A 26,894-nucleotide genomic window follows, 5' to 3' on the forward strand; every position below is an offset into this window, starting at 1 on the left:
AAAAAATCTACATCTGGAAACAAAGATTTCCAACAGAACAGTTTATGGCCAGATAAAACACACTGATACCATTATACAATTCTATGCCTTTTGAATGCTAGCTGCATAAAGGACAAATAAACATAAATAAACAACATGTAAAAAAATTCTCTGATTACAATTTGTCACTGTCACATGATATGGTATCTGGTAAAGTGATAAATAGGGTGAAAAACAAACTTAATCTACACAAAACTATCTACATCCCTCAATACATGTATATCTGATATCTAGATGATCAGGAACTTCATTCTCAATATAATATCACAGTTAACATCACCGATTTCTTATAAAAAAACCACATTAACAAACTTAATAGTATCATCCATCATCAATTTCATTCTGTTCATCCATCTCTTCTACATCTGTAGAAACCTCTCTAGCCAGTCTCAGTCGTCTGAAAATAACAAATGTAAAATTCAATTACAAAATATTCATCTTTTCAGAAAGTTTAGAATTTCAAACAGCTATTTCGATCAGGTATATGTAGCCTCCATCATCAAGAATAAGTATGGTGCTGACTTGGGACATGAACGACAACACACGTTTATAATCAGGAAAATGCAGTGTTGACGGTTTTCTAGATTTCCCAAACAGCAATTTTGATCTTCGAGTCCTAATCTCGGAAAAGTGAAATCATGTCATATCTTTTGTACCAATATTTACTTCAATAAAATGAATAATGAGCGTGCTGACACTGACCCTTAACAAAAATACAGATGGACAGACTGACGAACAGTAGATGTATACTGTATATATTTGATATACATGAGTTTTAGTAAGCTTTCCTTTTTTCTCCTATCCCTAATTATGTATCATGCCTTAACATATCTCTACTTCTTATCCTTTCTAACATTCTTTCTTACTCTCCTGATCAAAGTCAATACTTTTCTTACTCTCCCTTTATGTCAAGCAATGCTATATATGGTTATGGGATGGGAATCTCAACCATTTCAAAAATACAAAATTTTGTTCATAGCAATATATTTACATTTACACTGCAGCCCCACTATATAACTTTACCGAGCTCACTTTCATTTCAACAAATTTTATTGACATGATGTTAATATCAATTGGATCGAATAACAGGCAAGCCTATATAAATTCATTCACTTGTGAGTCCATAACTTCCAAATCTTTATTATGACGTCATTATTATAGTGACGTCATAATTGTCACGTCGGCGATAACAAAATATGGCTGTTGAAAAGGCTGTTCCGTCTTTGACGATAATAATTTGTTCATTCATTATCAGAGTAAAATTCCTGGATATAGTCTTTCAAATTCGTTGTCAAATGTAAATATAAGCATTGAACTGCTTTCATTTTGAAGTTATGGGCTGATGAATGCCAACTGGACAAAGGCAAATTCAACATGAAGCGCTAGCGCGCTTCATTAAATTTGCCTTTGTCCAGTTGCCATTCATCAGCCCATAACTTCCAAATGAAAGCAGTTCAATCCTTAAATAACCAAATTGCTCCCTTTTGGCCCCGCTCCTCATGATCAGCTCCCTGGAGATCATACACACAATTTGTAGCTTTTCGAATCCCCATCACCTAAACATGTCATATATGAGTGATATCCATCATTTAGTTCCAGAAAAGAAGTGGTTTACAGCAAAACAGTCAAATTGCTCACTTTTGGCCCCTCCCCTCCGCCCCATGGGAGTCAACTGAACCATTTGTAGCTTTTTTAATCCCCATCTTCTAACAGTCAAATATGATTGATATTCAATCAATGGTTATGAATCAAAGAATTCAATTGTTAACGAACGGAAGACAGATACCGGACGACTGACGACACGGTAGGGCATAAGTTCACCTTGTTCATTCGGATCAGGTGAGCTAAAAACACTTCTTTACCACCAATATATGGAATACACAATATATTTTGAATAACAATAATTGTTTGGTTTTTTTGTTGGGTTTATCACCCCATGAACGGACAGGATCATTTTGAGGTGCAACATGCTACAGGAGGCCTGGGGTAAAGTTTCTTACCAAAGGACACAACCATAACAGCACAGACGAGTTGTTTCTCAGCTTCCCGAGAAATATTAACAGACACAGGTCAGTAGTGTTAAACCATATACCTCTGAGCTTCACCCGAGATTACATGTGGAAATCACTCCTAATAACATTTACAATGTAAACATATATATTGAAGTGTGTAACGCCTTCGTCACCAGAATTCATGACAAAATATATTATCACCAATAAATGGAGTTCAGTCCTATACATGTATGGGGTCATACCTTGCTTCTATTCTTGCACATTTTGGACATTTGTCAGGGACAAAACATGACTTGTGGAAGCATGCCCGACAACCTGGAAAATACAGATTTAATGTTTTAATAAACATACTTGTTATTACTTAACTCATAAACATCCCTTACTGGCCTCTGCTAAAACAGTAAAAGTGACCTTGACCCAAAAACCCTGAAACTCGAACTGTCAGAGATATTATGGTCCTTTATCATTGTACTAAGTTTAATCGAAATCCCCTCCGGAATAAAGCTAGAGTGCTTACAATGTATGTACATACAAGACGGACAGAGAGGAAACCCATTATTGTAATCTACATATTAATTACATACCAAATGTGTATTAAATACCTTTCACACATATATCAAATATCTTATCATTACAAAACATATATATTTGTGGGGGTATTTCAGCTGTGGTCCATCTTCAATTTGGGCATTTTACATCATTTGTAATTCGTAAGTCCCCCAAGAATTCGTTTATATCTACTAATAAGTTCACTCGACTCAGTTACATGGCCTGGCCAACAGGAACAGCTTTTCTATATATATAGCTACATATACAGTCTACGCTAGCTTAAATTCAGTTTTAGTGTAAATGTATCTATTATAATTATATTGGCCAGGTCATCTACAAGAGAGAGTTAAGCACCACAGCTGTTATAGCCCTTTAGCCCAATGTATTAGTATAATAAATAGTCGTATAACTTCAGTCTGTGTTTGAGTTCTTTGTTCATAAAATTTGACATGGGTATATTTCACATTGTAGCATAGGCCCATTATGTGATAAAAAGTGTCTTATTCATTACAAGATGTACTAAAGCATACATGTCTTATACAGAAAATATTTACTACCTGGACATATTGTGACTTTTTGTAGCTCAAAAGGAAATATCACTTCTTTATCATGGCACATCTCGCAGAAAAATCCAAGGCCTTGGCAAAACTATAAAAACAAACAGGATAACAGGATAAATTTAATTGAGGCAAAGAATTTACATTAAGAGGGGTTTAACATATTAGCTGCTAAATCTTTTCTACTCTTTTCTCAATGGACAAACATTGTATATATCTTATGAAAATTCTAAATGAATATTTAATGTTTACATTTGTAAACACGTAACTCCATCATCAATACTCTGGAGGTCACAGTCACTTTTGCTTCATGTCCCGTGGTTACTCTAATTTTTGCTCCATGTCCCTGGGGTTACTCTAATTTTTGCTCCATGTCCCTGGGGTTACTCTAACTTTTGCTCCCTGTGTCCCTGGGGTTACTCTAACTTTTGCTCCCTGTGTCCCTGGGGTTACTCCAACTTTTGCTCCCTGTGTCCCTGGGGTTACTCTCACTTTTGCTCCTTGTGTCCCTGGGGTTACTCTCACTTTTGCTCCCTGTGTCCCCGGGGTTACTCTAACTCTTACTCCCTGTGTCCCTGGGGTAACTCTAACTCTTACTCCCTGTGTCCCTGGGGTAACTCTAACTCTTACTCCCTGTGTCCCTGGGGTAACTCTCACTTTTGCTCCCTGTGTCCCTGGGGTTACTCTCACTTTTGCTCCCTATGTCCCCGGGGTTACTCTCACTTTTGCTCCCTGTGTCCCTGGGGTTACTCCAACTTTTGCTCCCTGTGTCCCTGGGGTTACTCTAACTCTTGCTCCCTGTGTCCCTGGGGTTACTCTCACTTTTGCTCCATGTGTTCCTGGGGTTAATCTCAATTTTGCTCCCTGGGGTTACTCTCACTGTTGCTCCCTGTGTCCCTGGGGTTACTCTCACTTTTGCTCTCTGTGCTCCTGGAGTAATGATCACTTTCGCTTCTCGAGTCTCTGTGCCCCAGCTGGCCTTACATTCACTTTCGCTCTCTCTGCCCATGGGGTTAATTTTACTTTCGCTCTATTTGTCCCCGGGGCTACATTCACTTTTGTTCTCTGCGTCCCCGGGGCTACATTCACTTTCACTCTCTGCGTCCCTGGGGTTACATTCACTTTCGCTCTCTGCGTCCCTGGTGTTACATTCACTTTCGCTCTCTGCGCCCCCTGGGTTACATTCACTTTCGCTCTCTGCGCCCCCTGGGTTACATTCACTTTCGCTCTCTGCGCCCCTGGGGTTACATTCACTTTTGTTCTCTGCGCCCCCTGGGTTACATTCACTTTCGCTCTCTGCGCCCCCTGGGTTACATTCACTTTCGCTCTCTGCGCCCCTGGGGTTATATGTTAATTTCCTTCTCACTGCCCCTGGACTATGTCATGGCAAATGAAGTTATACTTACAGAACAGTCCTGGACGTGGACCATCGAGATATTTACAATATTTCTCAGCTGTGTTAACATCTCACCAGATTTCACCTGTAAGTGAATGGGATGTAACATTCAAAAGATATTAGGAAGTCATTACATTGGGCCACATTTAGAAGTTATTTTTTCAATGCTGATAATTTAATAATCTAGCCATTTTGAAGAGTAGTTTCTGATCCAATCAAACGTACATGATGACCAGGTATATATGAATTACTTCTAAACATGTAAAGAAAGAAATTGTTGTCAGAATATTTCTATGATAATCTTTTATCACTACTAAACAAGAATTGATAATTTGATAATACATGTATATCAAAATTCTGAGTCAGTTGACCTATTGAAATTATAAATAAAGGATACAAGTTATCAACTTTTACTATTCTATTTATTTATTTATTTAAGCAAACAATTTCTATAATAAAACTTCCAGCGTTAGTCGCTATGTGTGACTTCACATCAGGTAAATGCTGGCTGTACCTAAACCATAAAATCATGAAATAATGAGTTTCTACTACGTGTATTCAAAATTGTATACATCTACATGAACAATTCAAATTGGAACAATCTAAAATTCTACTAAGATGAGTACATATTACAGGTTTCAGATATATTTATGAGACCAGCGATTCTGAAGTCTTCAGTCCTTAATTACAGGTAACCAGACAGAGATAAAGGTCGTCACTCACCTGGACAAGGTCAGATATGGAGTACAGGTGTATATCATCAGTCCAATGACCTTGGAGCTGTTCTACATCACTAAGCACACTAAAACATCAAGATACATTACTGAATTACCTCCCCTTGAACAGATTTCGAGATTACTGCATTTACATTATATGTACTTGGGAAGTTCTACACAACATTAGCAATATTGCAAAATCCTTATGAAAATGAACTTTGGAAGTGTTTTTTACAATGACCCATCAATTGAATTCATATTTTATTTTTTTTATTTTTTAACAAAATTTCAGCCAACTGTTCCACACGTAAATAAAAAAATGCATAATTACTTATAATTCAAATGAAAAAAACAATTCTAGAGTTATCTAATATGCCAACCACGTGCAGACCACCTCATTTGACAAGAGTTAGTAGACCTGCATACAGTTTTTATTAAGGTGGCTAGGATGGTTTTTAAATAAGCTTTTCAAAGGATTAAACTGCTGAAAATTACTGATCGGATATCAAAATAAGCAAACTTAGCGAGATGATAAACAAACCCACCACTCAATATTCTTACCTGGAAGCCCTTTTACAAATCTTAAGAAATCTTTTCAGATGTACCAACTGGGTCCTGAGATCTTTAATATTGTCCAAAGCTCGGACTCGCCGATACAAATTAGAATTTATATCTGTCAGATTAAATAATGGATCACCAATAATTCGTGAAATCAGATCCCGCGAAAAGTTAGACACATAATATTTTTTGAAATCCCATCTTCTTAATATCCTTCCTGGTATGTATGATAAACTGTTACTATGACAACACTGACAAAAGTACTTCCCAAGATATTCACAATAACGGAATCTTCTTATATATCCTGAAATTCAAAAGAAATCAAATTTGATATCTAAGAGTACAAAAATTCAGTAAATTTAATTAGATGTTTGCTGGAATTATTAAAGGCAAGTATTCAATACTAGATCATTTTCATATGTTTCTTAGATAAGTATTTCAAAACATAAACAATTTCTTTATACTGTAATCTGTACAAATACACACAATATATTTATATTATAATAGTAATTTCAGATTTCAGTTTTTTTCCTTTCTGACACAAGATACTCTCGATGTTAGAAACTGGGGTGTACAAATTCAATATTATGTAGGCTTTGTAGGATTGGTCATCATATCAGATGTCAGCAGAACTTTGGTGTACGTAGACCGAATAAGTTTGATAATTCAATAAAGTGTAAATATTTAAAATCTAATAAGAGAAACAATAATTATAGTGTATACAAATTCAACAAAATGTTTGTCTACAAAATGTGGAAATCTGTCTATAAACTGTGGGAATATGTCTATAAACTGTGTGAATCTGTCTATAAACTGTGGAAATCTGTCTATAAACTGTGTGAATCTGTCTATAAACTGTGGGAATATGTCTACAAACTGAAGGAATCTGTCTGCAAACTGGGAATCTTGATACAAATTGTGTGAATCTGTCTACAAACTGTGGGAATCTGCCTACAAATTGTGGGATTCTGTTTGCAAAGTGTGGGAATCTGTCCACAAACTGTGGGATTCCTTCTACAAACTGTGGGATTCTGTTTGCAAAGTGTGGGAATCTGTCTACAAATTGTGGGAATCTGTCTACAAACTGGGAATCTTTCTACAAACTGTGGGAATATGTACAAACTGTGGGAATCTGTCTACAAACTGGGAATCTTCTACAAACTGTGGGAATATGTACAAACTTTGGGAATCTGTCTACAAACTGTGGGAATCTTTCTACAAACTGTGTGAATCTGTCTACAAACTGTGGGAATCTTTCTACAAACTGTGGGAATCTGTCTACAAACTGTGGGAATCTGTCTATAAACTTTGGGAATCTGTCCACAAAATGTGGGAATCTACAAAATGTATCTACAAACTGTTGGAATCTGTCTACAAACTGTGGGAATCTGTCCACAAACTGTGGGAATCTGTCCACAAACTGTGGGAATATGTCTACAAACTGTGGGAATCTGTCCACAAACTGTGGGAATCTGTCTACAAACTGTGGGAATCTGTCTACAAACTGTGGGAATATGTCTACAAACTGTGGGAATCTGTCCACAAACTTTGGGAATCTGTCTACAAACTGTGGGAATCTGTCTACAAACTGTGGGAATCTTTCTACAAACTGTGGGAATATGTCTACAAACTATGGGAATCTGTCTACAAACTGTGGGAATCTGTCTACAAACTGTGGGAATCTGTCTACAAACTTTGGGAATCTGTCTACAAACTGTGGGAATCTGTCTACAAACTGTGGGAATCTGTCTACAAACTGTGGGAATCTGTCTACAAACTGTGGAAATCTGTCTACAAACTGTGGGAATCTGTCCACAAACTGGGGGAATCTGTCTACAAACTGTGGGAATATGTCTACAAACTGTGGGAATCTGTCCACAAACTGTGGGAATCTGTCTACAAACTGTGGGAATATGTCTACAAACTGTGGGAATATGTCTACAAACTGTGGGAATCTCACCTTGTTCTACTCGTGTGCCACATCCAGCACACATGTAACTCTGTTTGGCCATGATGGTACTTCTTCTGTAAATATAGTCATTAAAACATTATTCACTATATTTAACTAGCATGCTGGGTATTGCTAAAGAAATACCTACTCCCTACTGCCCCTTCCCTCAACTTAAGATAGTAACAGTGACCTTGACCTAAAAACCATGAAACTAGAACTTGATCTGTACATCATACTGAAGTTACATACCAAATACCAACTTTCACCAACATAACTTGAAGCATTGCTGATAAAAAGTGCAGAAACTGATTAGGCGAACTGACAGTTGCATGAGGCCCTGAATGGGTTATTTTTGCAGCAGACTTTGTATATAGGAAGCTAATGGTAGATCAGGCTTCATTTCAAAATGCAATATCAATGTCCTGAATATGGTCAGTAGGAACTGGTTAAAGTTTGAAATTACTGTTCTTATCTTTATTGGTAAAAACCATTATAGTTTGGACTGAAATAAATACATGTACCCCTTATTGTGCCCCATAAGCAGAGGTGTAGTGACAGGCCAGATGGAGGTCGGTGCTGATGACCATTGTTAAATGATAATTGAAACAATGTAACTATGACATACATTTGCAATCAGTATAAGAACTTATTTTCATAAATTGTGCATTCTATGTATTCATTAACGTCCATAATATTAACACTGCTTCAAAGATACAAAACATTATCCAATCAATTACATCCCTGGTTCCTGACCGGTGAAAAGGATCACTTCTCCAAACCGAACCCTCCCTAAACCAGTCATATATTCCTGTACCGTGCATGATCGGTTTAGGGAAGTTTCACTGTACCATGAAAACACTTCAGAGGTAATATTCCAATATCACATGGTGATGATTTCTGTTATAAAACCACCAAAGATGATAATATAGGAAACTTTCTATCCTTCCAATAAAGTCAAAACCATTGTGTAAACAGACAATTATTGTTATCACAGTAGAAACTTCTACTAATATCCATAGGAATAAAGTCAAAACCATTGTGTAAACAGACAATGATTGTTATAAATTTCAGAACACACTTCCACGAATACCCATACCAATAAAGTCAAAACCATTGTGTAAACAGACAATTATCATTATCACAGTACAAACTTCCACTGATACTCATATCAATAAATAGCATCTTGTATTTCAACTCTTCATGGTATTCATTTTTTTATCCTAACTAAAGGACAGGTAGCCATATTTCACTTACTTGGGAGCAGGATGGATGTTGAAAATTATCTGTGGCCGGGGTGGTGCCCATTCCAAATTGCCTCGCAGCCTTGTCTGAATCAGGACAATAGAGTAAACATCTGATGGTCTCAAACATCAAGTTATGTGACATCAGTAGAAATCACAGAACAGGAACAATGCCATGGATTTTTACAGAGAAAAGTTTGTTTTACATTAACTAAACAAGTGCAATCAATGATGGCGAAGCTCACTGGCAGCAGCAATAACACAAAAGTCCACAAAATGGTAAAATTAGAAAGGTGTGAGGTGTGTACTTTTGAACATACAAGCTTTCCAAAACCATACCCCAAAACCTTTTAAGTTGGTTTCGGTACCCCAAAAACTTTAAAGTTGGTTTCGGTGCCATAAAAGTTAAGTCCACAAAATGTTAAAATGCGAAAAAAATTACAATTTTTTTTCTGCATGATTTTGCTATAACATCACTCCTAGACCTCTAATGAATGTATACACCAAATTAGAAGCGTGTGAGGTTTGAACTTTTGGACTTACAAGCTTTCCGAAAACTTTCCCCAAAAAACTTTTAAGTGGGGTGGGATGTTAACGCCGGCGCCATGGGTACAGCTTTAGCTCACCGTTACTCATAACCAGTTAACTAAACACAACTTTCTTAAATTTCCTCATATTAATTACCTTCAATGAATTTGACTTAAGGAGTTCTGCGTTTTCTCCATCATCTGGTGATATGGGGTAGGAATTCGGAAGTGGAAGCAACTAAAACATTACAAAGATTCACATTTACATTACTTCATACTTAATAGTGTAACTTGATATTAAGCATTTCGTATTTCAATAGTAGTTATCTTGGCGTTTGTTGTGTTGAAAGCCTTCTGTAAATTATAATAGTGCTAATGGCAGTTTCTGTATATATTATTTTCTACTGCAAGAACTGTGAGTGAATGTATGTACCAATTCATCATCATGCTAATCTGCATAAATTCAATAATGAGCTTGGAGTGAGCGAAAGTATACAGCAAGATCTCCCGATAATCAGAGAAACACAAAATTCCAGGCATTTACTTATCTACCAGTACATGTCGGTGTTTTATCACATTTATTCTAAAATCAAAATAGTGAATTAAAGTCAAACCTTCTTTTAACCTTTCTTTTGTATGGAACTATTATGAACGCAGAAGAAACAGACACATGATTTATTGGAACGCTCACCTTCTGTGGAGCATCACATTCAGGTACAAGCCATTGTAAATCTGATGCCTTTGGCAGCTGCTTTTCTGTAAACTTCTTCAGTAATGAAATGGCGACGGACTCCGCTGAGTGAGACACAACCCCGCTATCCAAAGAGCTACATAGATGTCACAGAAAGGAAAGCCTATCAGGTAATGTCCTAAAGTTAACAGATTAGTTTTACTGATACTCTAAAGTTAAAATTTATCTTTAATATGTAAGTAAAATGAACCAAATTACCTTTGTTTTTCTAGACTAGATTTATTTTTCTGTATGTCAGCATCTGAAACCAAAGAAAATAAATGCATCTTTATATCAACTCCATTAAAAGGTCAAAACCAAAGAAAATAAATGCATCTTTATATCAACTCCATTAAAAGGCCAATCCTTCTGAACAATGATTTCTTACCTTTGACCCTGGCTGTTATTAAGACGTTAAAACAAAACAAACCTAACCAAATCCTTCCTTTCAGAACCATTCCTACTGTGACACTATGGAATATACATGTACCTGTTTGCCATACACTGACATACAGCAATGAAAAGTTACTCCAGTAGATTTGATACACAAATATACATAGTAGCTATATATAACCACAAAGTTTAGTTATAGGTAGGATTTTTTTTTTAAAGTAGTGTTAATTAATGTTAAAAGTTTGCAGTAATCAATTATAAACAATAAAATCAACCTGTGTTAACATTATATTTCTGGTCTTCTGGTTATCATTGAAGATATACACAGAATGTTAATCCTACCATGTGGTCAAAACCACAATAACTAGTGGTAGTATTTGTGAACAGTTACCGTACATACTTTGAAAGAAATTGGGTGAAAATGAAGGGATCTACAAATAAAATCATCAATATTCAAAAAATAAAATAAACCAAGGGCAATAACTTTTACGGAGATATTTGAATCATATCACTGATGTATAAAAAGATTTGTATTGCAGTGATATCTTACCCGAGTACAGGGAGGCAAGAGATAAAGACAAGCCCTGTGATGATAGTAGTGATAAGTTTGACTGGTTCTGACTGACATCTTCTGTCACTGAAATCATTATTACATAAAATACTCATTAAACATATAATCAATTTTTCACTGCAGTCAAAATGGAGTCAGTGATAAAGCATTAAATACATGAAAAAAAAAATCTTAAATTTCTAGCTACTTGTACTTGAATGAATTAATTAGGACACTTTCTAGAAATGTAATGACATAAATACAATCTGTTAAAACAGACTGTCAAGTCATGCACATCATAAATAGCTTAACACATATAAGAGTTAGAGCAAATTATTTGAGGTCGTAACATTTTTCTGTACCCAAATCTGTCTCCTACATGATTATCGTGTCCATTCATATAAATTACATTGCTGTATATGCTATATTTTCAAAATTATAAAACTGAAATTCAGTAATATTTCATATAAACACAGATCTAATCTTACACCTAACACATCAAATCACACCTAAGTATAGATTAATGATTTCTTACTTGTCAATTCTATTCTTCCTTCATCCAAATCACTTGACTCCGAGCTGTCTGGAAGATTATAAAAATATGTACCATTAATATTACAGTGAAACTACTTGAGGATCTGAGCGAGGTGGTCTTAATTGGGGTACGGATAAAAGCCCCCCTGGACATTAGCCATCCCCCCCCCCCCCCCCCCAGACATTAGCCCCTAGGCCCCCCCCCCCCCCCCCCCCCCCCCCAGACATTAGCCCCTAGGACAAAAGCCCCTTCACACTAAATCAAAAGGTGGACAAAAAGCCCCTTCATAAAAAAAAAATCTTTTTTTATTTTTTTTTTATTTCAATATATGTTTTTAACAATGGTTATATTAAGTTAAATTAAGTGCTACATATACATATAATGTCCACGGGGGGGGGGGGGCTTTTGTCCTACACTGGGTCTTAATAGCTAGCTCCACCACATGAACTTTTGACCATCAAGAACCTTAACTCAGTAGGATACAAGTAGAGCAAATGGTTGTTCTGAACAATGTACTATTGTAATATACAGATGTATCCTTAAATGACCATTGTTTTAATGTATGACTGAACTTCAATAAAAACAAAAACACATTTCATGTCAAATAAAATATTTTGGTTAATGGATTAAATCTTAAATAATACAACGCATGTATTTTTATAATAAATTTCAAAATTGATATTATAAAATTCTTATATTTTCGACGTAGTTATTGCTGCCATAATAGGTGAAACACAATTCATAATGTATTTAAGTATATGAACTCTAGAAATATAATCTTCAGATAAAACTCATCAGATAAACATTGATTGGTCACATGGAATAGAAGAAATAGAGAAATACTTTCAATGCTAAAAAATCAATAATTATTTTATTTTTAAATTTCAACTAACATAACGTGTCAATAATGAAATTAGAGATCCTTAAACAGTACATGTACACGTTTTCCTTGGAAGTAAATCAAAGTGTTCAACATTCGACCAGTTTGTTTGATGGTATAGTAACCTTACAAACAAAATTTGAGGTTGTAAATCAATCTACAAACATCTGTGTTATTAATTTGTAAGTAAATATAATTGAAAATTCTGGTAAATATCATGCTCAATGTCTTCCTTCAAAGTTCCTAAACTAAAGCGATGATGGAACCAAACAGTTTTTATAAATATGTGTGAGAGTAAAATATCTATAAATATATCTTTCCAATTTCAACTTGTGATAGTTTTTCTTCTTCAAATCACAAAACCAACAATCAAAACTGCACCATCTATAAAATATTATCATGTTGAACATAAAAATCATTTAGTTAGTGTGGGTATTAATCCTATCAGACAGGGCAATGTCCAACGATAGCTAGGTTACTGTTCAATACAATCTCAGATTCTCTAGTATACTGTCAGATGAATATCAATGAATCTTTAAGAAAGGGCAACACAAAACAAGAGGCCCATGGGCCTTAACGGTCACCTGAGATTTGAAGTATTTCAGTTAAGCTAATTGACCCTTTTGAGCCCACCCATCAGCCCCTAGGGGTCAGTCAGGGCCAACAGGTGTATACCATTAAGCTGTCATCCAATGCTGATAATGTTAACAAAGTTAGAATAAATTCCAATAGAAATCAAACAAATAATTGTCAAAAATGTGATTTCCCTATATAAACTATAGTAAAATTTACCCCCTCCCCAGGGGCAAACTTGTGACCCCAGGGTCATGAAATTCATAACATTAGTAAAGCACCATAAGACCCTTCCACCTATGAAGAGTATTTGATTCTATCTTAATTGGGTTTTGAAAAGAAGATTTTTAAATTTCAGTCAATTTGACCCTTTTTAGCCCCGCCCATCAGCCCCTGGGGGTCAGTCAGGGCCAACATGTGCATACCATTAAACTGCCATCCACGACCCCAAGCTGAAAATGCTAACCAAATTAGAATGAATTCCAATAGAAATCAAACAAATTATAGTCAAAAATGAGATTTCCCTGTATAAACTATAGTAAAGTTTACCCCCTCCCCAGGGCAAACGCGAGACCCCAGGGTCAGGAAATTCACAATTTTGGCAAAGCACATTAAGACTCTTCCATCTATGAAGAGTGTTTGATTCCACCATATCTGAGAGTAGAGAAGAAGATTTTTGAAGTTTTAGTCAATTTGACCCTTTTTAGCCCCGCCCATCAGCCCCTGGGGGTCAGTCAGTGCCAACATGTGTATACCATCAAACTGCAATCACAAGCTGATAATGTTAACCAAGTTAGAATGAATTCTAATAGAAATCCAACAAACAATAGTCAAATATGTGATTTCCCTATATAAACTATAGTAAAGTTTACCCCCTCCCCAGGGGCAAACGTGAGACCTCTGGGTCATGAAATTCACACTTTTGGTAAAGCACCTTAAGACCCTTCAGTCTATGAAGAGTGTTTGATTCCACCATATCTGAGAGTAGAGAAGAAGATTTTTGAATCTTTAGTCAATTTGACCCTTTTTAGCCCCGCCCATCAGCCCCTGGGGGTCAGTCAGGTCCAACATATGTATACCATCAATCTGTCATCCCATGCTGATAATGTTAACCAAGTTAGAATGAATTCCAATAGAAATCCAACAAATTATAGTCAAAAATGTGATTTCCCTATATAAACTATAGTAAAGTTTACCCCCTCCCCAGGGGCAAACGTGAGACCCCTGGGTCATGAAATTCACAATTTTGGTAAAGTACCTTAAGACCCTTCCATCTATGAAGAGTGTTTGATTCCACCATATCTGAGAGTAGAGAAGAAGATTTTTGAAGTTTTAGTAAATTTGACCCTTTTTAGCCCCGCCCCTTGGGGGTGGGGACCATATAATTCACAATTTTGGTTGACCTTTAGCCATAAAAGCTTCCTGCTAAATTTCATAGAATTTGGTTTAGGGGTTTTGGAGAAGAAGTCGAAAATGTAAATTGTTTACGACGCACGACGCACGACGCCGGACAAAAGGCGATTGCAATAGGTCAACTGAGACTTCGTCTCAGTTGACCTAAAAATGAATACATATAAATATCAAATACTATCAGAAAGATTATCTAGTTCTTTCTGATGAACAGAGCTAACAATCCTCGACTGTCAAAAACCATTTGTCAGCCTCTTTTTCTGATCAGTGACAGTCCCAAAATGGATTATACCCAACTAGCCTAGAAAACCTACATCAGAAATTAAAAAAAAAAATTAACCACTGACAATGTGCAATATAACAAAAACTAAGGACGGATCATGGACAATACCCTCACTATCTTATGAAAGTTGACTACGTAAGGTTTGATTGTTGACAATGTTATATAGTAAGCTATTTTGATTGTTGACAATGTTACATAGTAAGCTATTTTGATTGTTGACAATGTTATATAGTAAGCTATTTTGATTATTGACTATGTTATATAGTAAGTATATAGTAAGCTATTTTGATTGTTGACTATGTTATATAGTAAGCTATTTTGATTGTTGGTTATGTTATATAGTAAGCTATTTTGATTGTTGACAATGTTACATAGTAAGCTATTTAAATTGTTGGCTATGTTATATAGTAAGCTATTTTGATTGTTGACAATGTTATATAGTAAGCTATTTTGATTGTTGGCTATGTTATATATAGTAAGCTATTTTGATTATTGACTATGTTATATAGTAAGCTATTTTGATTGTTGACTATGTTATATAGTAAACTATTTTGATTGTTGACTATGTTATATAGTAAGCTATTTTGATTGTTGACAATGTTATATAGTAAGCTATTTTGATTGTTGGCTATGTTATATAGTAAACTATTTTGATTGTTGACTATGTTATATAGTAAGCTATTTTGATTGTTGGTTATGTTATAAAGTAAGCTATTTTGATTGTTGGCTATGTTATATAGTAAGCTAGTTTGATTGTTGACAATGTTATATAGTAAGCTATTTTGATTGTTGGCTATGTTATATAGTAAGCTATTTTGATTGTTGACTATGTTATATAGTAAGCTATTTTGATTGTTGACAATGTTATATAGTAAGCTATTTTGATTGTTGACAATGTTATATAGTAAGCTATTTTGATTGTTGGCTATGTTATATAGTAAGCTATTTTGATTGTTGACAATGTCATATAGTAAGCTATTTTGATTGTTGGCTATGTTATATAGTAAGCTATTTTGATTGTTGGCTATGTTATATAGTAAGCTATTTTGATTGTTGACAATGTTACATAGTAAGCTATTTTGAGTGTTGCCTATGTTATATAGTAAGCTATTTTGATTGTTGGCAATGTTATATAGTAAGCTATTTTGATTGTTGGCTATGTTATATAGTAAGCTATTTTGATTGTTGACAATGTTATATAGTAAGCTATTTTGATTGTTGACAATGTTATATAGTAAGCTATTTTGATTGTTGACAATGTTATATAGTAAGCTATTTTGATTGTTGGCTATGTTATATATAGTAAGCTATTTTGATTGTTGGCTATGTTATATAGTAAGCTATTTTGATTGTTGACAATGTTATATAGTAAGCTATTTTGATTGTTGACAATGTTATATAGTAAGCTATTTTGATTGTTGGCTATGTTATATAGTAAGCTTTTTTGATTGTTGGCTATGTTATATATAGTAAGCTATTTTGATTGTTGACAATGTTATATAGTAAGCTATTTTGATTGTTGACAATGTTATATAGTAAGCTATTTTGATTGTTGGCAATGTTATATAGTAAGCTATTTAGAGTGTTGCCTATGTTATATAGTAAGCTATTTTGATTGTTGACAATGTTATATAGTAAGCTATTTTGATTGTTGACTATGTTATATAGTAAGCTATTTTGATTGTTGGCAATGTTATATAGTAAGCTATTTTGATTGTTGGCAATGTTATATAGTAAGCTATTTTGATTGTTGACAATGTTATATAGTAAGCTATTTTGATTGTTGGCAATGTTATATAGTAAGCTATTTTGATTGTTGGCTATGTTATATATAGTAAGCTATTTTGATTGTTGACAATGTTACATAGTAAGCTATTTTGAGTGTTGCCTATGTTATATAGTAAGCTATTTTGATTGTTGACAATGTTATATAGTAAGCTATTTTGATTGTTGACAATGTTATATAGTAAGCTATTTTGAGTGTTGGCTATGTTATATATAGTAAGCTATTTTGAGTGTTGCCTATGTTATATAGTAAGCTATTTTGATTGTTGACAATGTTATATAGTAAGCTATTTTGATTGTTGGCAATGTTATATAGTAAGCTATTTTGATTGTTGACTATGTTATATAGTAAGCTATTTTGATTGTTGACAATGTTATATAGTAAGCTATTTTGATTGTTGGTTATGTTATAAAGTAAGCTATTTTGATTGTTGACAATGTTATATATAGTAAGCTATTTTGATTGTTGGCTATGTTATATAGTAAGCTATTTTGATTGTTGGCTATGTTATATATAGTAAGCTATTTTGATTGTTGACAATGTTATATAGTAAGCTATTTTGATTGTTGACAATGTTATATAGTAAGCTATTTTGATTGTTGGTTATGTTATAAAGTAAGCTATTTTGATTGTTGACAATGTTATATAGTAAGCTATTTTGATTGTTGACAATGTTATATAGTAAGCTATTTTGATTGTTGGCTATGTTATATAGTAAACTATTTTGATTGTTGACAATGTTATATAGTAAGCTATTTTGATTGTTGGCTATGTTATATAGTAAGCTATTTTGATTGTTGACTATGTTATATAGTAAGCTATTTTGATTGTTGGCTATGTTATATAGTAAGCTATTTTGATTGTTGACAATGTTATAAAGTAAGCTATTTTGATTGTTGGCTATGTTATATAGTAAGCTATTTTGATTGTTGCCAATGTTACATAGTAAGCTATTTTGATTGTTGGCTATGTTATATATAGTAAGCTATTTTGATTGTTGGCTATGTTATATAGTAAGCTATTTTGATTGTTGACAATGTTATATAATAAGCTATTTTGATTGTTGACAATGTTATATAGTAAGCTATTTTGATTGTTGGCAATGTTATATAGTAAGCTATTTTGAGTGTTGCCTATGTTATATAGTAAGCTATTTTGATTGTTGACAATGTTATATAGTAAGCTATTTTGATTGTTGACAACGTTATATAGTAAGCTATTTTGATTGTTGGCAATGTTATATAGTAAGCTATTTTGATTGTTGGCTATGTTATATATAGTAAGCTATTTTGATTGTTGGCAATGTTACATAGTAAGCTATTTTGAGTGTTGCCTATGTTATATAGTAAGCTATTTTGATTGTTGACAATGTTATATAGTAAGCTATTTTGATTGTTGGCTATGTTATATATAGTAAGCTATTTTGATTGTTGACAATGTTATATAGTAAGCTATTTTGATTGTTGGCTATGTTATATATAGTAAGCTATTTTGAGTGTTGCCCATGTTATATAGTAAGCTATTTTGATTGTTGACAATGTTATATAGTAAGCTATTTTGATTGTTGGCAATGTTATATAGTAAGCTATTTTGATTGTTGGCAATGTTATATAGTAAGCTATTTTGATTGTTGACAATGTTATATAGTAAGCTATTTTGATTGTTGACAATGTTATATAGTAAGCTATTTTGATTGTTGGCTATGTTATATAGTAAGCTATTTTGATTGTTGACAATGTTATATAGTAAGCTATTTTGAGTGTTGACAATGTTATATAGTAAGCTATTTTGATTGTTGGCTATGTTATATAGTAAGCTATTTTGATTGTTGACAATGTTATATAGTAAGCTATTTTGATTGTTGACAATGTTATATAGTAAGCTATTTTGAGTGTTGACAATGTTATATAGTAAGCTATTTTGATTGTTGACAATGTTATATAGTAAGCTATTTTGATTGTTGACAATGTTATATAGTAAGCTATTTTGATTGTTGACAATGTTATATAGTAAGCTATTTTGATTGTTGACAATGTTACATAGTAAGCTATTTTGAGTGTTGCCTATGTTATATAGTAAGCTATTTTGATTGTTGGCTATGTTATATATAGTAAGCTATTTTGATTGTTGACAATGTTATAAAGTAAGCTATTTTGATTGTTGACAATGTTATATAGTAAGCTATTTTGATTGTTGACAATGTTATATAATAAGCTATTTTGATTGTTGACTATGTTATATAGTAAGCTATTTTGATTGTTGACAATGTTATATAGTAAGCTATTTTGATTGTTGACAATGTTACATAGTAAGCTATTTTGAGTGTTGCCTATGTTATATAGTAAGCTATTTTGATTGTTGACAATGTTATATAGTAAGCTATTTTGATTGTTGGCAATGTTATATAGTAAGCTATTTTGATTGTTGGCAATGTTATATAGTAAGCTATTTTGATTGTTGACTATGTTATATAGTAAGCTATTTTGATTGTTGGCTATGTTATATAGTAAGCTATTTTGATTGTTGGCTATGTTATATAGTAAGCTATTTTGATTGTTGGCTAGCTATTTTGATTGTTGGCTATGTTATATAGTAAGCTATTTTGATTGTTGACAATGTTATATAGTAAGCTATTTTGATTGTTGACTATGTTATATAGTAAGCTATTTTGATTGTTGGCTATGTTATATAGTAAACTATTTTGATTGTTGACAATGTTATATAGTAAGCTATTTTGATTGTTGGCTATGTTATATATAGTAAGCTATTTTGATTGTTGACAATGTTATATAGTAATGTAAATAGAGAACATATCCAGAAGAGTGTTCTGCAGTGACATCACAAACCTGGATTGTGAGGCGAGTCGACAGAGGAACTGAGAGTAGAGGGAGAGCTCGGACTTGTTGTTGCTACACAAAGAGAACACAGCAAACAATATTTAACAAATATCGCAAACTCCACAATCATCAAAACACATTGATAATGGCATTTTACCAGAATACAAACTCTGACTATAATTTCAGTAGCATAAGTTTTAGCATAATCATTCAGAGTTTTATTTAATAATGAAAGAAGTACAGAGATACTGCATATTATTTAGCAAAATAACTAATTGTAAATACTTTGAATCCCTTTGATGTCGCACACAGCTCGGCGACTCTCCTCGGACAAAACGTTGCTGATTGGTGGACCAATCGGTGTATATTACCAGTTTGAATTCAAACATTTGATTGATGTGCAAAAATAATATGCGGTATCACTGTATATAATACCTTCAATATGATGAAAATTGTGGAGCTGAGACAAAAATATTTGCCTTTTAAAAGCAGTCATTTAATATTGATTGTTGTTCAAAGTCTGTATAACTCACACACATAGTTCCCATCTCCCGTATATCACACACATAAAGTTCATAACATTGAATGGTTCAGAGTCAAGTCATTTCCATCTTTCATAAATAAACTGCTAATGTTTCATTTCTGAACCAATCACTAATATAATGCATAACATCCAAACTCTTTTTTTTATCAATATAGCAGCTCGTTAACAGACTTTGAACAACCACACACAAAAAGTAAGATACAAATATATAATGAAAGATAATAAATGATATTTCATCTTTACAACATCAAAGAAAATAAGCAGTAAATAATCATTTAATATAGGAAAAGTGAAAAAAATTGTTACTTCACTGAACAGCCAAAAACAAGCTTGTAAATAATATAGAAATAAAAAATGGATATATGTAGCTAAAGATTACTTGTGATCCATAACAAGGTTTACAGGACAATAACTGTGATCACAAGACAATGGGTTTACAGAACAATAACTGTGATCACAAGACAATGGGTTTACAGAACAATAACTGTGATCACAAGACAATAGGTTTACAGAACAATAACTGTGATCACAAGACACAATAACTGTGATCACAAGACAATGGGTTTACAGAACAATAACTGTGATCACAAGACAATGGGTTTACAGAACAATAACTGTGATCACAAGACAATGGGTTTACAGAACAATAACTGTGATCACAAGACAATGATCAGTAAATGTCCTTACTGTCTGTTCTCCCGTCACTGAAGGCAGGGAATCCACGTCCTTTCTGTACAGAAAAAGTGGAAAATAATAATACAACTATATCAAAATCATCCAACAAGGCTCGAGAAGCGTTCATGATGTCGGCTTTTATTTCATTTCTCCTTTTTTATGTAATCTTAATAAATACTTTAATACTTGAAGAAAGTATAAGTGAATATATGGTAAATCTAACAGAATTTCACTTTATTCCACATTTCATTTATGTTATTTAACAGTTTTTGCATTGTAAAATGAAAGCTTGAAACATATTTGATTCATTATAAAATTTTCGAACCTCCTTTAACCGCTCTCGTTTACGTATGCGGATTCGTTGTTTGAGTTCCTGGATTTCCTCATCGGAGTCGCCCTCTTCTTCCTCATGGGTATGTGGGCTGATGATATGATTCCACTTCATCTGTTCTATGGCTGCAATAAGTGCCTCTGAGATACTAAAGTGGGCATTCTCCTGAAAAAATTACAGAGTTCAAATATTTTGCTGGAAAAAATATTACAAATTCTGATATATGCAAGTAAATGTTGATAAATTTTCTGAATTTCTGTGCTACAAGATCACCTTGTCTATGTTAGATAGACAGGTACAATACTCACCTTGTCCAGGTTAGCGCAGGTATGGAAGTCCTGAGAGGACAGATAGTTGATCAAGGACTGGCCCTGCTGAGGCTGGGGAAAGTAGCCCTCTCGTGCTGCAGATCTCCGGCGATTTTCATTTCCTAATATGTTAAAACACTGTTTAGAAAATGCAGAAAAAAATGCATATCCAAACATGACCCCCCCCCCCCCCCCCTTCATCATTGTCATCCGACAACAAAGATTTGTAATAATTTATTATTACTATTCAACAATGAATTCAAATATCATATCAAACTTAATATGTATCATAAAAGACTTTAGACTTTAAGTGTTAAATGTACATTTTCTGTAGGTTCTGCTACTGGTATCTACCTTAACAACATTTTCAGTACTATACGCCATTTGTACATATGATTGTGTAAAATACTTTATCTCATACTGTATACAAGAAATATTTGTAGGTAATTAAATTTAATTACATTCTTTCCTTGGATTCACACAATTTACATAGTTTCATAGCACAACTTCTGTGAATACTCTACAGGTATCTAAAACAGATATTAGTAATATAATGATTGTATGTTAACTAATTGCTTTTTTATTTCGTGGCTACTTATAATTAACCATGAAACCACAAGCATCTAAGAAGGAAGAATAATCCATGTTACATACATATAATGTAGTATCGGGGACAACTTACTCCATGTAACATACATATAATGTAGTATCGGGGACAACTTACTCCATGTAACATACATATAATGTAGTATCGGGGACAACTTACTCCATGTAACATACATATAATGTAGTATCGGGGACAACTTACTCCATGTAACATACATATAATGTAGTATCGGGGACAACTTACTCCATGTAACATACATATAATGTAGTATCGGGGACAACTTACTCCATGTAACATACATATAATGTAGTATCGGGGACAACTTACTCCATGTAACATACATATAATGTAGTATCGGGGACAACTTACTCCATGTAACATACATATAATGTAGTATCGGGGACAACTTACTCCATGTAACATACATATAATGTAGAATCAGGGACAACTTACTGTGGCCTCGACCTCCCAGTGTTTGTGCCTTGTCAGAATCCAGCATTTTTCCATCAACAGAATCAGTAACAACATTTTTCACACTAAAATCTGACCTAGACCTCTTATGACCTAGTTTTTTACTCGGAGAGGATTTGTCCTGGTCTTCTAAGGCTTTCTTTTGAGGTTGGCTTTCCGAGTCAGAGAAAATATCTTCAGGCTTACATTTCGTCCGTGTCTTTTTCTCAGTCGTGCTTATATCGATTCCTGCATTAACAACACCAGATTTAGTCAATCCCATTATCATTTCTGATTGACTTCGAAGTAAAACTTTATTTTGTGTGTTGTCATTTTTAGAGTCTTCACTTGTATCAAAAGGATCTGACTGATCCTGATTGAAGTCCATGTTCCGTAGAGGGTCACTGTTTAGGCTGTTATAAAAACTAAACTCTCCATTTGTCGGTTCAGACAGATGTGTGTCATGGGTTGGTGATTCTGAGCCTGACTTTCGCAGAACTGTTCGCAGGGCTTCTTTGGCTAGAGTGGAAGTTTCCTGGGGACTACCTGTTGATGCTGTAACCAAGGTAACCAAGGTATATTATTAATGTAGCAAGTATTTCTAATGTAACTTTTTCCCTTAATGAGTTTTCACTACATGTAATAATATAATGAAATATCTCTAAGTAATGTTTTTAACAAGATTTGGAAAACAAAACTAAAAATGTCCGGATATATGTTTCTAGTTAGTAAATTTAATGTAGTTTGGTAATATCATGAAAGTAAATCTTTAGGGAAAATTAGACACCTTTAGCATTCCTTTTCATCTTTATTTATTACTCTCAAAACAGTGACATAAAAATCTGAGAACAAATATTGCTACATACTGTAAATGCACACATTTTAGGGGTATCTTATTTCTGCAAGTTTTTATGATTGAAGAATCTTGAAGCCCTAAATAATCATTGCGCTGATTGTACATGATTTCTGTAGATGTATACCTATGCTTGATGGTAGAGCATATTCATCCGATTTACACAGGATACTCTCTCTCTTGGGTGATGTAAAAGGAGGAGCCAGTGCCAGCGCCCCCTGGTGGTATGAACTTCTTCTGGCAGGGTCATGAACAGGTGCTGAACTGCTCATCATCACAGGAGCACTTGATGTTCTGCCATGGTTTAACTAACACACAAAAACAGATTTATTTCCTCTGATTATTATGATGAAAGTATCAGTAAAAAATGTCCTTAATTACATATTTTAATTTTGATATATTGATGTATTGATTCCCATTTTTTTTTGTTTTTTACGAAATTTGTGTAATAATCCAATCAGAATAAGATGTCTGTGTACATGTATAACTACATGACATTACTGATACAGTACTGATGGTACAATTTTACAACTCTATGATAATGAAACAAACCACACATACAAGGCCCAGGTCCAGTTCTGCTAGTAAGGCTACCTTGTTCTGTTCCACTGCCTGAAGACAGGTATTGAGAGATCTGTAGTAATCTCTACATCGCAGAAAGGCATGATCTGAAGGGTAGGAAATACAAAGTATATGTTTAACATGTTTTATATTTGTGTACTTTTAACCTCAGAATCTAGACGTTTTAATGAAATAAGGTATTTGTTTATATGGCCAGATCATGTTTTTATCTGTTCTCAGACGTTATACATTATACAATTATAACTTTCAGTTTTTTTTCACAGATGACAATGACTTGCTGGTGATATTGAAGTGCTACAAAATCATATAAGTCATAAAAAGTATGTTGCGGTGTAATACACAATACATGATACATGCCTAACAAGGTATTTCTGATAAAGATCATAGTATGACATTCTGTTTCCTCAATGCAAAGCAGGATTCACATTTTTTTTCTAATTTTTATGTCAAAACAACATTTATCTGTATCCATAAAGGTTTCTCCCTGAATCATATATATATAATCATATTAACATATAAGTTGTATTCAGTTATTTTCTTCAAGATTTTTTTCCATTTGACAATGTTAATCTGTTGTTTTACCATAGTAGTATTTCTCCAGGTGTTTCCTATGACTGACTAGTGTGTTTAACAAGCTGGACAGGTTATGTTCACTCAGACTCTCCTTGACCCAAATATGTCCCTTGCTTACATCCGGCTTGATCTGTGACTGTCGGTTTATTTTCTCTACAGCTGGAGCGAGGACAGGGTTGAGTCTTTTCAATCCCTGAACAAATGGCCAAAAGTCCAGTTGACTGCCAAAATCCCCCTAAAGAAAAAAAAATTAGACATTAATAAAAAGAAGCCTAATGATGTGTGACTTTATCTATATGCTCAATATGAGTGTAGATGCCAAACAAATCTACTGCTTGGAAAAATTTATACCCAATCATTACCGGGAAACTTCACTGCTATAACCTAGCTATTGGTGAACTCTACCCAGAACTAATATTCATACCCAGTGTGTACATATTATGACTGACTGTGTACTTTTGAGGTCATGGTGTAAGATAAGCCCCGCCTTTTCACATGCACTGTATAACCAATGCATACCTGTACAACATGACATACCTGTACAACATGACATACCTGTACAACATGACATACCTGTACAACATGACATACCTGTACATGACTTACCTGTGTACTTTTGAGACCATGGTGTAGGATTAGCTCCACCTGCTTACACACGCGTGACAATCCACCATAGGTATTCCATACATTGTTGGTGTGTGTTGCAAGCAGGCCTTCAACGATCGACTTCAGTCCATTAATCAGGTCATGTTTCTCCGATCTTATTAATGAAATACATTGCTTAATTAAGAATCACAGTAATATGTACGACATGGAAATGTACTCGATATATCAGTCCTATGATGATATTCCTACCTTGCCCTGGTTCTGAACTCTACAGTTCTAACACATTTTAATAAACCCTTGCCCACATATAACCCAAATATCTATAAGGTATAGGATAAGCAGATTAGCAGTACTAGTAAACAATCAGAAGTAACGTTACTACATGTACGTACAGTCATGATCAGCAGACGTCACATGCCAGCACGTTTCAGAACGTTCTCTTTATTGCATGCAGTGTCTTTGAAAATTCGTTATAAACTATAAAGCATATGCATACTTGGATGTTTATTTTTGGTTTTTCTTGTATACAATGAAAATCTAAAGTCGAACGTAAGTTGACAAATTTAAACGTTTTGGTGGTCACGCCTACCTGTGGTCAAAATCCTCATCGTCATCCGCCATTTTTGTTTACACATTCTGACACCTAGTCGCAGTTTCGTATTATTTTGATTAATATTGAGAATACTAGGCCTAATGGAGGCATTATGCGTTTCTTTAGCTATCATATTATGTCACATTAAATCCATTGCTATTTTCTTCAATGTAGTGTGATTAGATGAAATAAAGATCAATATTTTATTCTGTAGGCCTAAGCTTACATACAGTGACCTCCCTTTAGCTGATGATAGTGCTGAACACGTGCTCTGTCCGCCCGTTCGTTCGATTTCTATGCGTTACTCTCTGGATAGCCCGATTTTGTTCTGGTCCCATGTCGGGGGTTAATCTACTTAGCAGTATAACTTTGCTCTAAAATTATTATTGTTATATTATGGTCACAGACGACTGCAGCTGGTCATAAGCATACATTTATGAAAATCTAACCCCAGTAATGAGCTTACTAGTAGGACCTAGTAAGTATTAGCAGAGACATATATAGATATACATGTATATATATGTCTCTGGTATTAGTAGTAGTAAAATAGTTTATTTAGGTGTCACGCACTAAAATTCATGATATACATTACAAATGCATAAAAAAGACACTGCAAATGCATACAGTGCATTAATACACCACAGATATATAGCCGGAATACATTTCAAATGCATAAAATACATCGTACATAAAATACATCACATATGCACATACATGTAGAGCACACTGGGGTATTATCGACCACCGGGTATTATCGACCATTTGTCTTATTAAAGCTTGATAAAAGTCGTTAGAAGCGTTGTCTTGTAATTCAATCACTTTCAACAATCAGAATACTCCCTTCGGAATAACTAGAGGTTTTCCTTAGGTTCTGAGAGCCTTTAAATCCCTAATGGATGAGCCTTGTTGAAAGTGGCTAGCGCGGGTCTTTCAAAACAACGTAACGTTACGGGATAATTTAACTGGAAAGGGAAAATGAAAGTGTTTTTTTTTACTATGAACAAGCAGTTGTCTGACAGCTTTTATTGTATGAACTGTATCTTAAAGGTTTTTATGAAAAATGGGATAGTCATGTCAGCTACAAGAAAAATAGGATGGTCGATAATACCCTGACGAAATTATAATCGCAGGGTATTATCGACTGCTGGCTAAATTGAAAAATAAAGGGGAGTTCCGCATGTGTAATTTAACATTATAAAGGTTATATTCATATCTGACTCATCATATATAATTAGTAAACTATTTGTACG

The 26,894-nt window shown here is 34.0% G+C and overlaps 1 protein-coding gene across 3 annotated transcripts; it reads right to left on the reverse strand.

Annotated features, from left to right (window-relative positions):
* LOC117342700 (run domain Beclin-1-interacting and cysteine-rich domain-containing protein-like) lies at positions 1-25,723 on the reverse strand. 3 transcript variants are annotated; one of them, XM_033904911.1, is made up of 23 exons: positions 25,642-25,723; positions 25,053-25,206; positions 24,456-24,681; positions 23,886-23,959; positions 23,419-23,599; positions 22,442-22,993; positions 21,382-21,503; positions 21,068-21,238; positions 20,755-20,797; positions 19,533-19,595; positions 11,755-11,802; positions 11,220-11,306; positions 10,496-10,538; positions 10,238-10,373; positions 9,704-9,784; positions 9,033-9,106; positions 7,788-7,852; positions 5,831-6,131; positions 5,277-5,355; positions 4,564-4,638; positions 3,158-3,248; positions 2,294-2,366; positions 1-436 (listed from the first exon to the last, which is right to left on the reverse strand). In XM_033904911.1, exons 1-23 carry the CDS (start codon positions 25,671-25,673, stop codon positions 361-363), a joined length of 2,847 nt encoding a protein of 948 aa, XP_033760802.1. In that variant the 5' UTR covers positions 25,674-25,723; the 3' UTR covers positions 1-360. The 3 variants fall into 3 exon arrangements, with proteins under 3 accessions (XP_033760802.1, XP_033760801.1, XP_033760803.1); XM_033904910.1 differs by having other exon boundaries at positions 23,853-23,959; XM_033904912.1 differs by lacking the exon at positions 19,533-19,595 and having other exon boundaries at positions 23,853-23,959.
* Between the last annotated feature and the right edge of the window lie 1,171 nt (positions 25,724-26,894).

The sequence above is a fragment of the Pecten maximus genome, chromosome 14 (assembly GCF_902652985.1).
Source record: "Pecten maximus chromosome 14, xPecMax1.1, whole genome shotgun sequence".
Lineage (NCBI taxonomy): Eukaryota > Metazoa > Mollusca > Bivalvia > Pectinida > Pectinidae > Pecten > Pecten maximus.

Coding starts and splice junctions, on each gene's coding strand:
- LOC117342700 (XM_033904910.1), bottom strand. CDS start 25,673: ATGGCGGATGACGATGAGGATTTTGACCACAG. Junction 20,798..21,067: donor AACGAGAGCGGTTAAAGGAG/GTTCGAAAATTT, acceptor TTTTCTGTACAG/AAAGGACGTGGATTCCCTGC. Junction 7,853..9,032: donor AACATCCATCCTGCTCCCAA/GTAAGTGAAATA, acceptor CTATATTTACAG/AAGAAGTACCATCATGGCCA.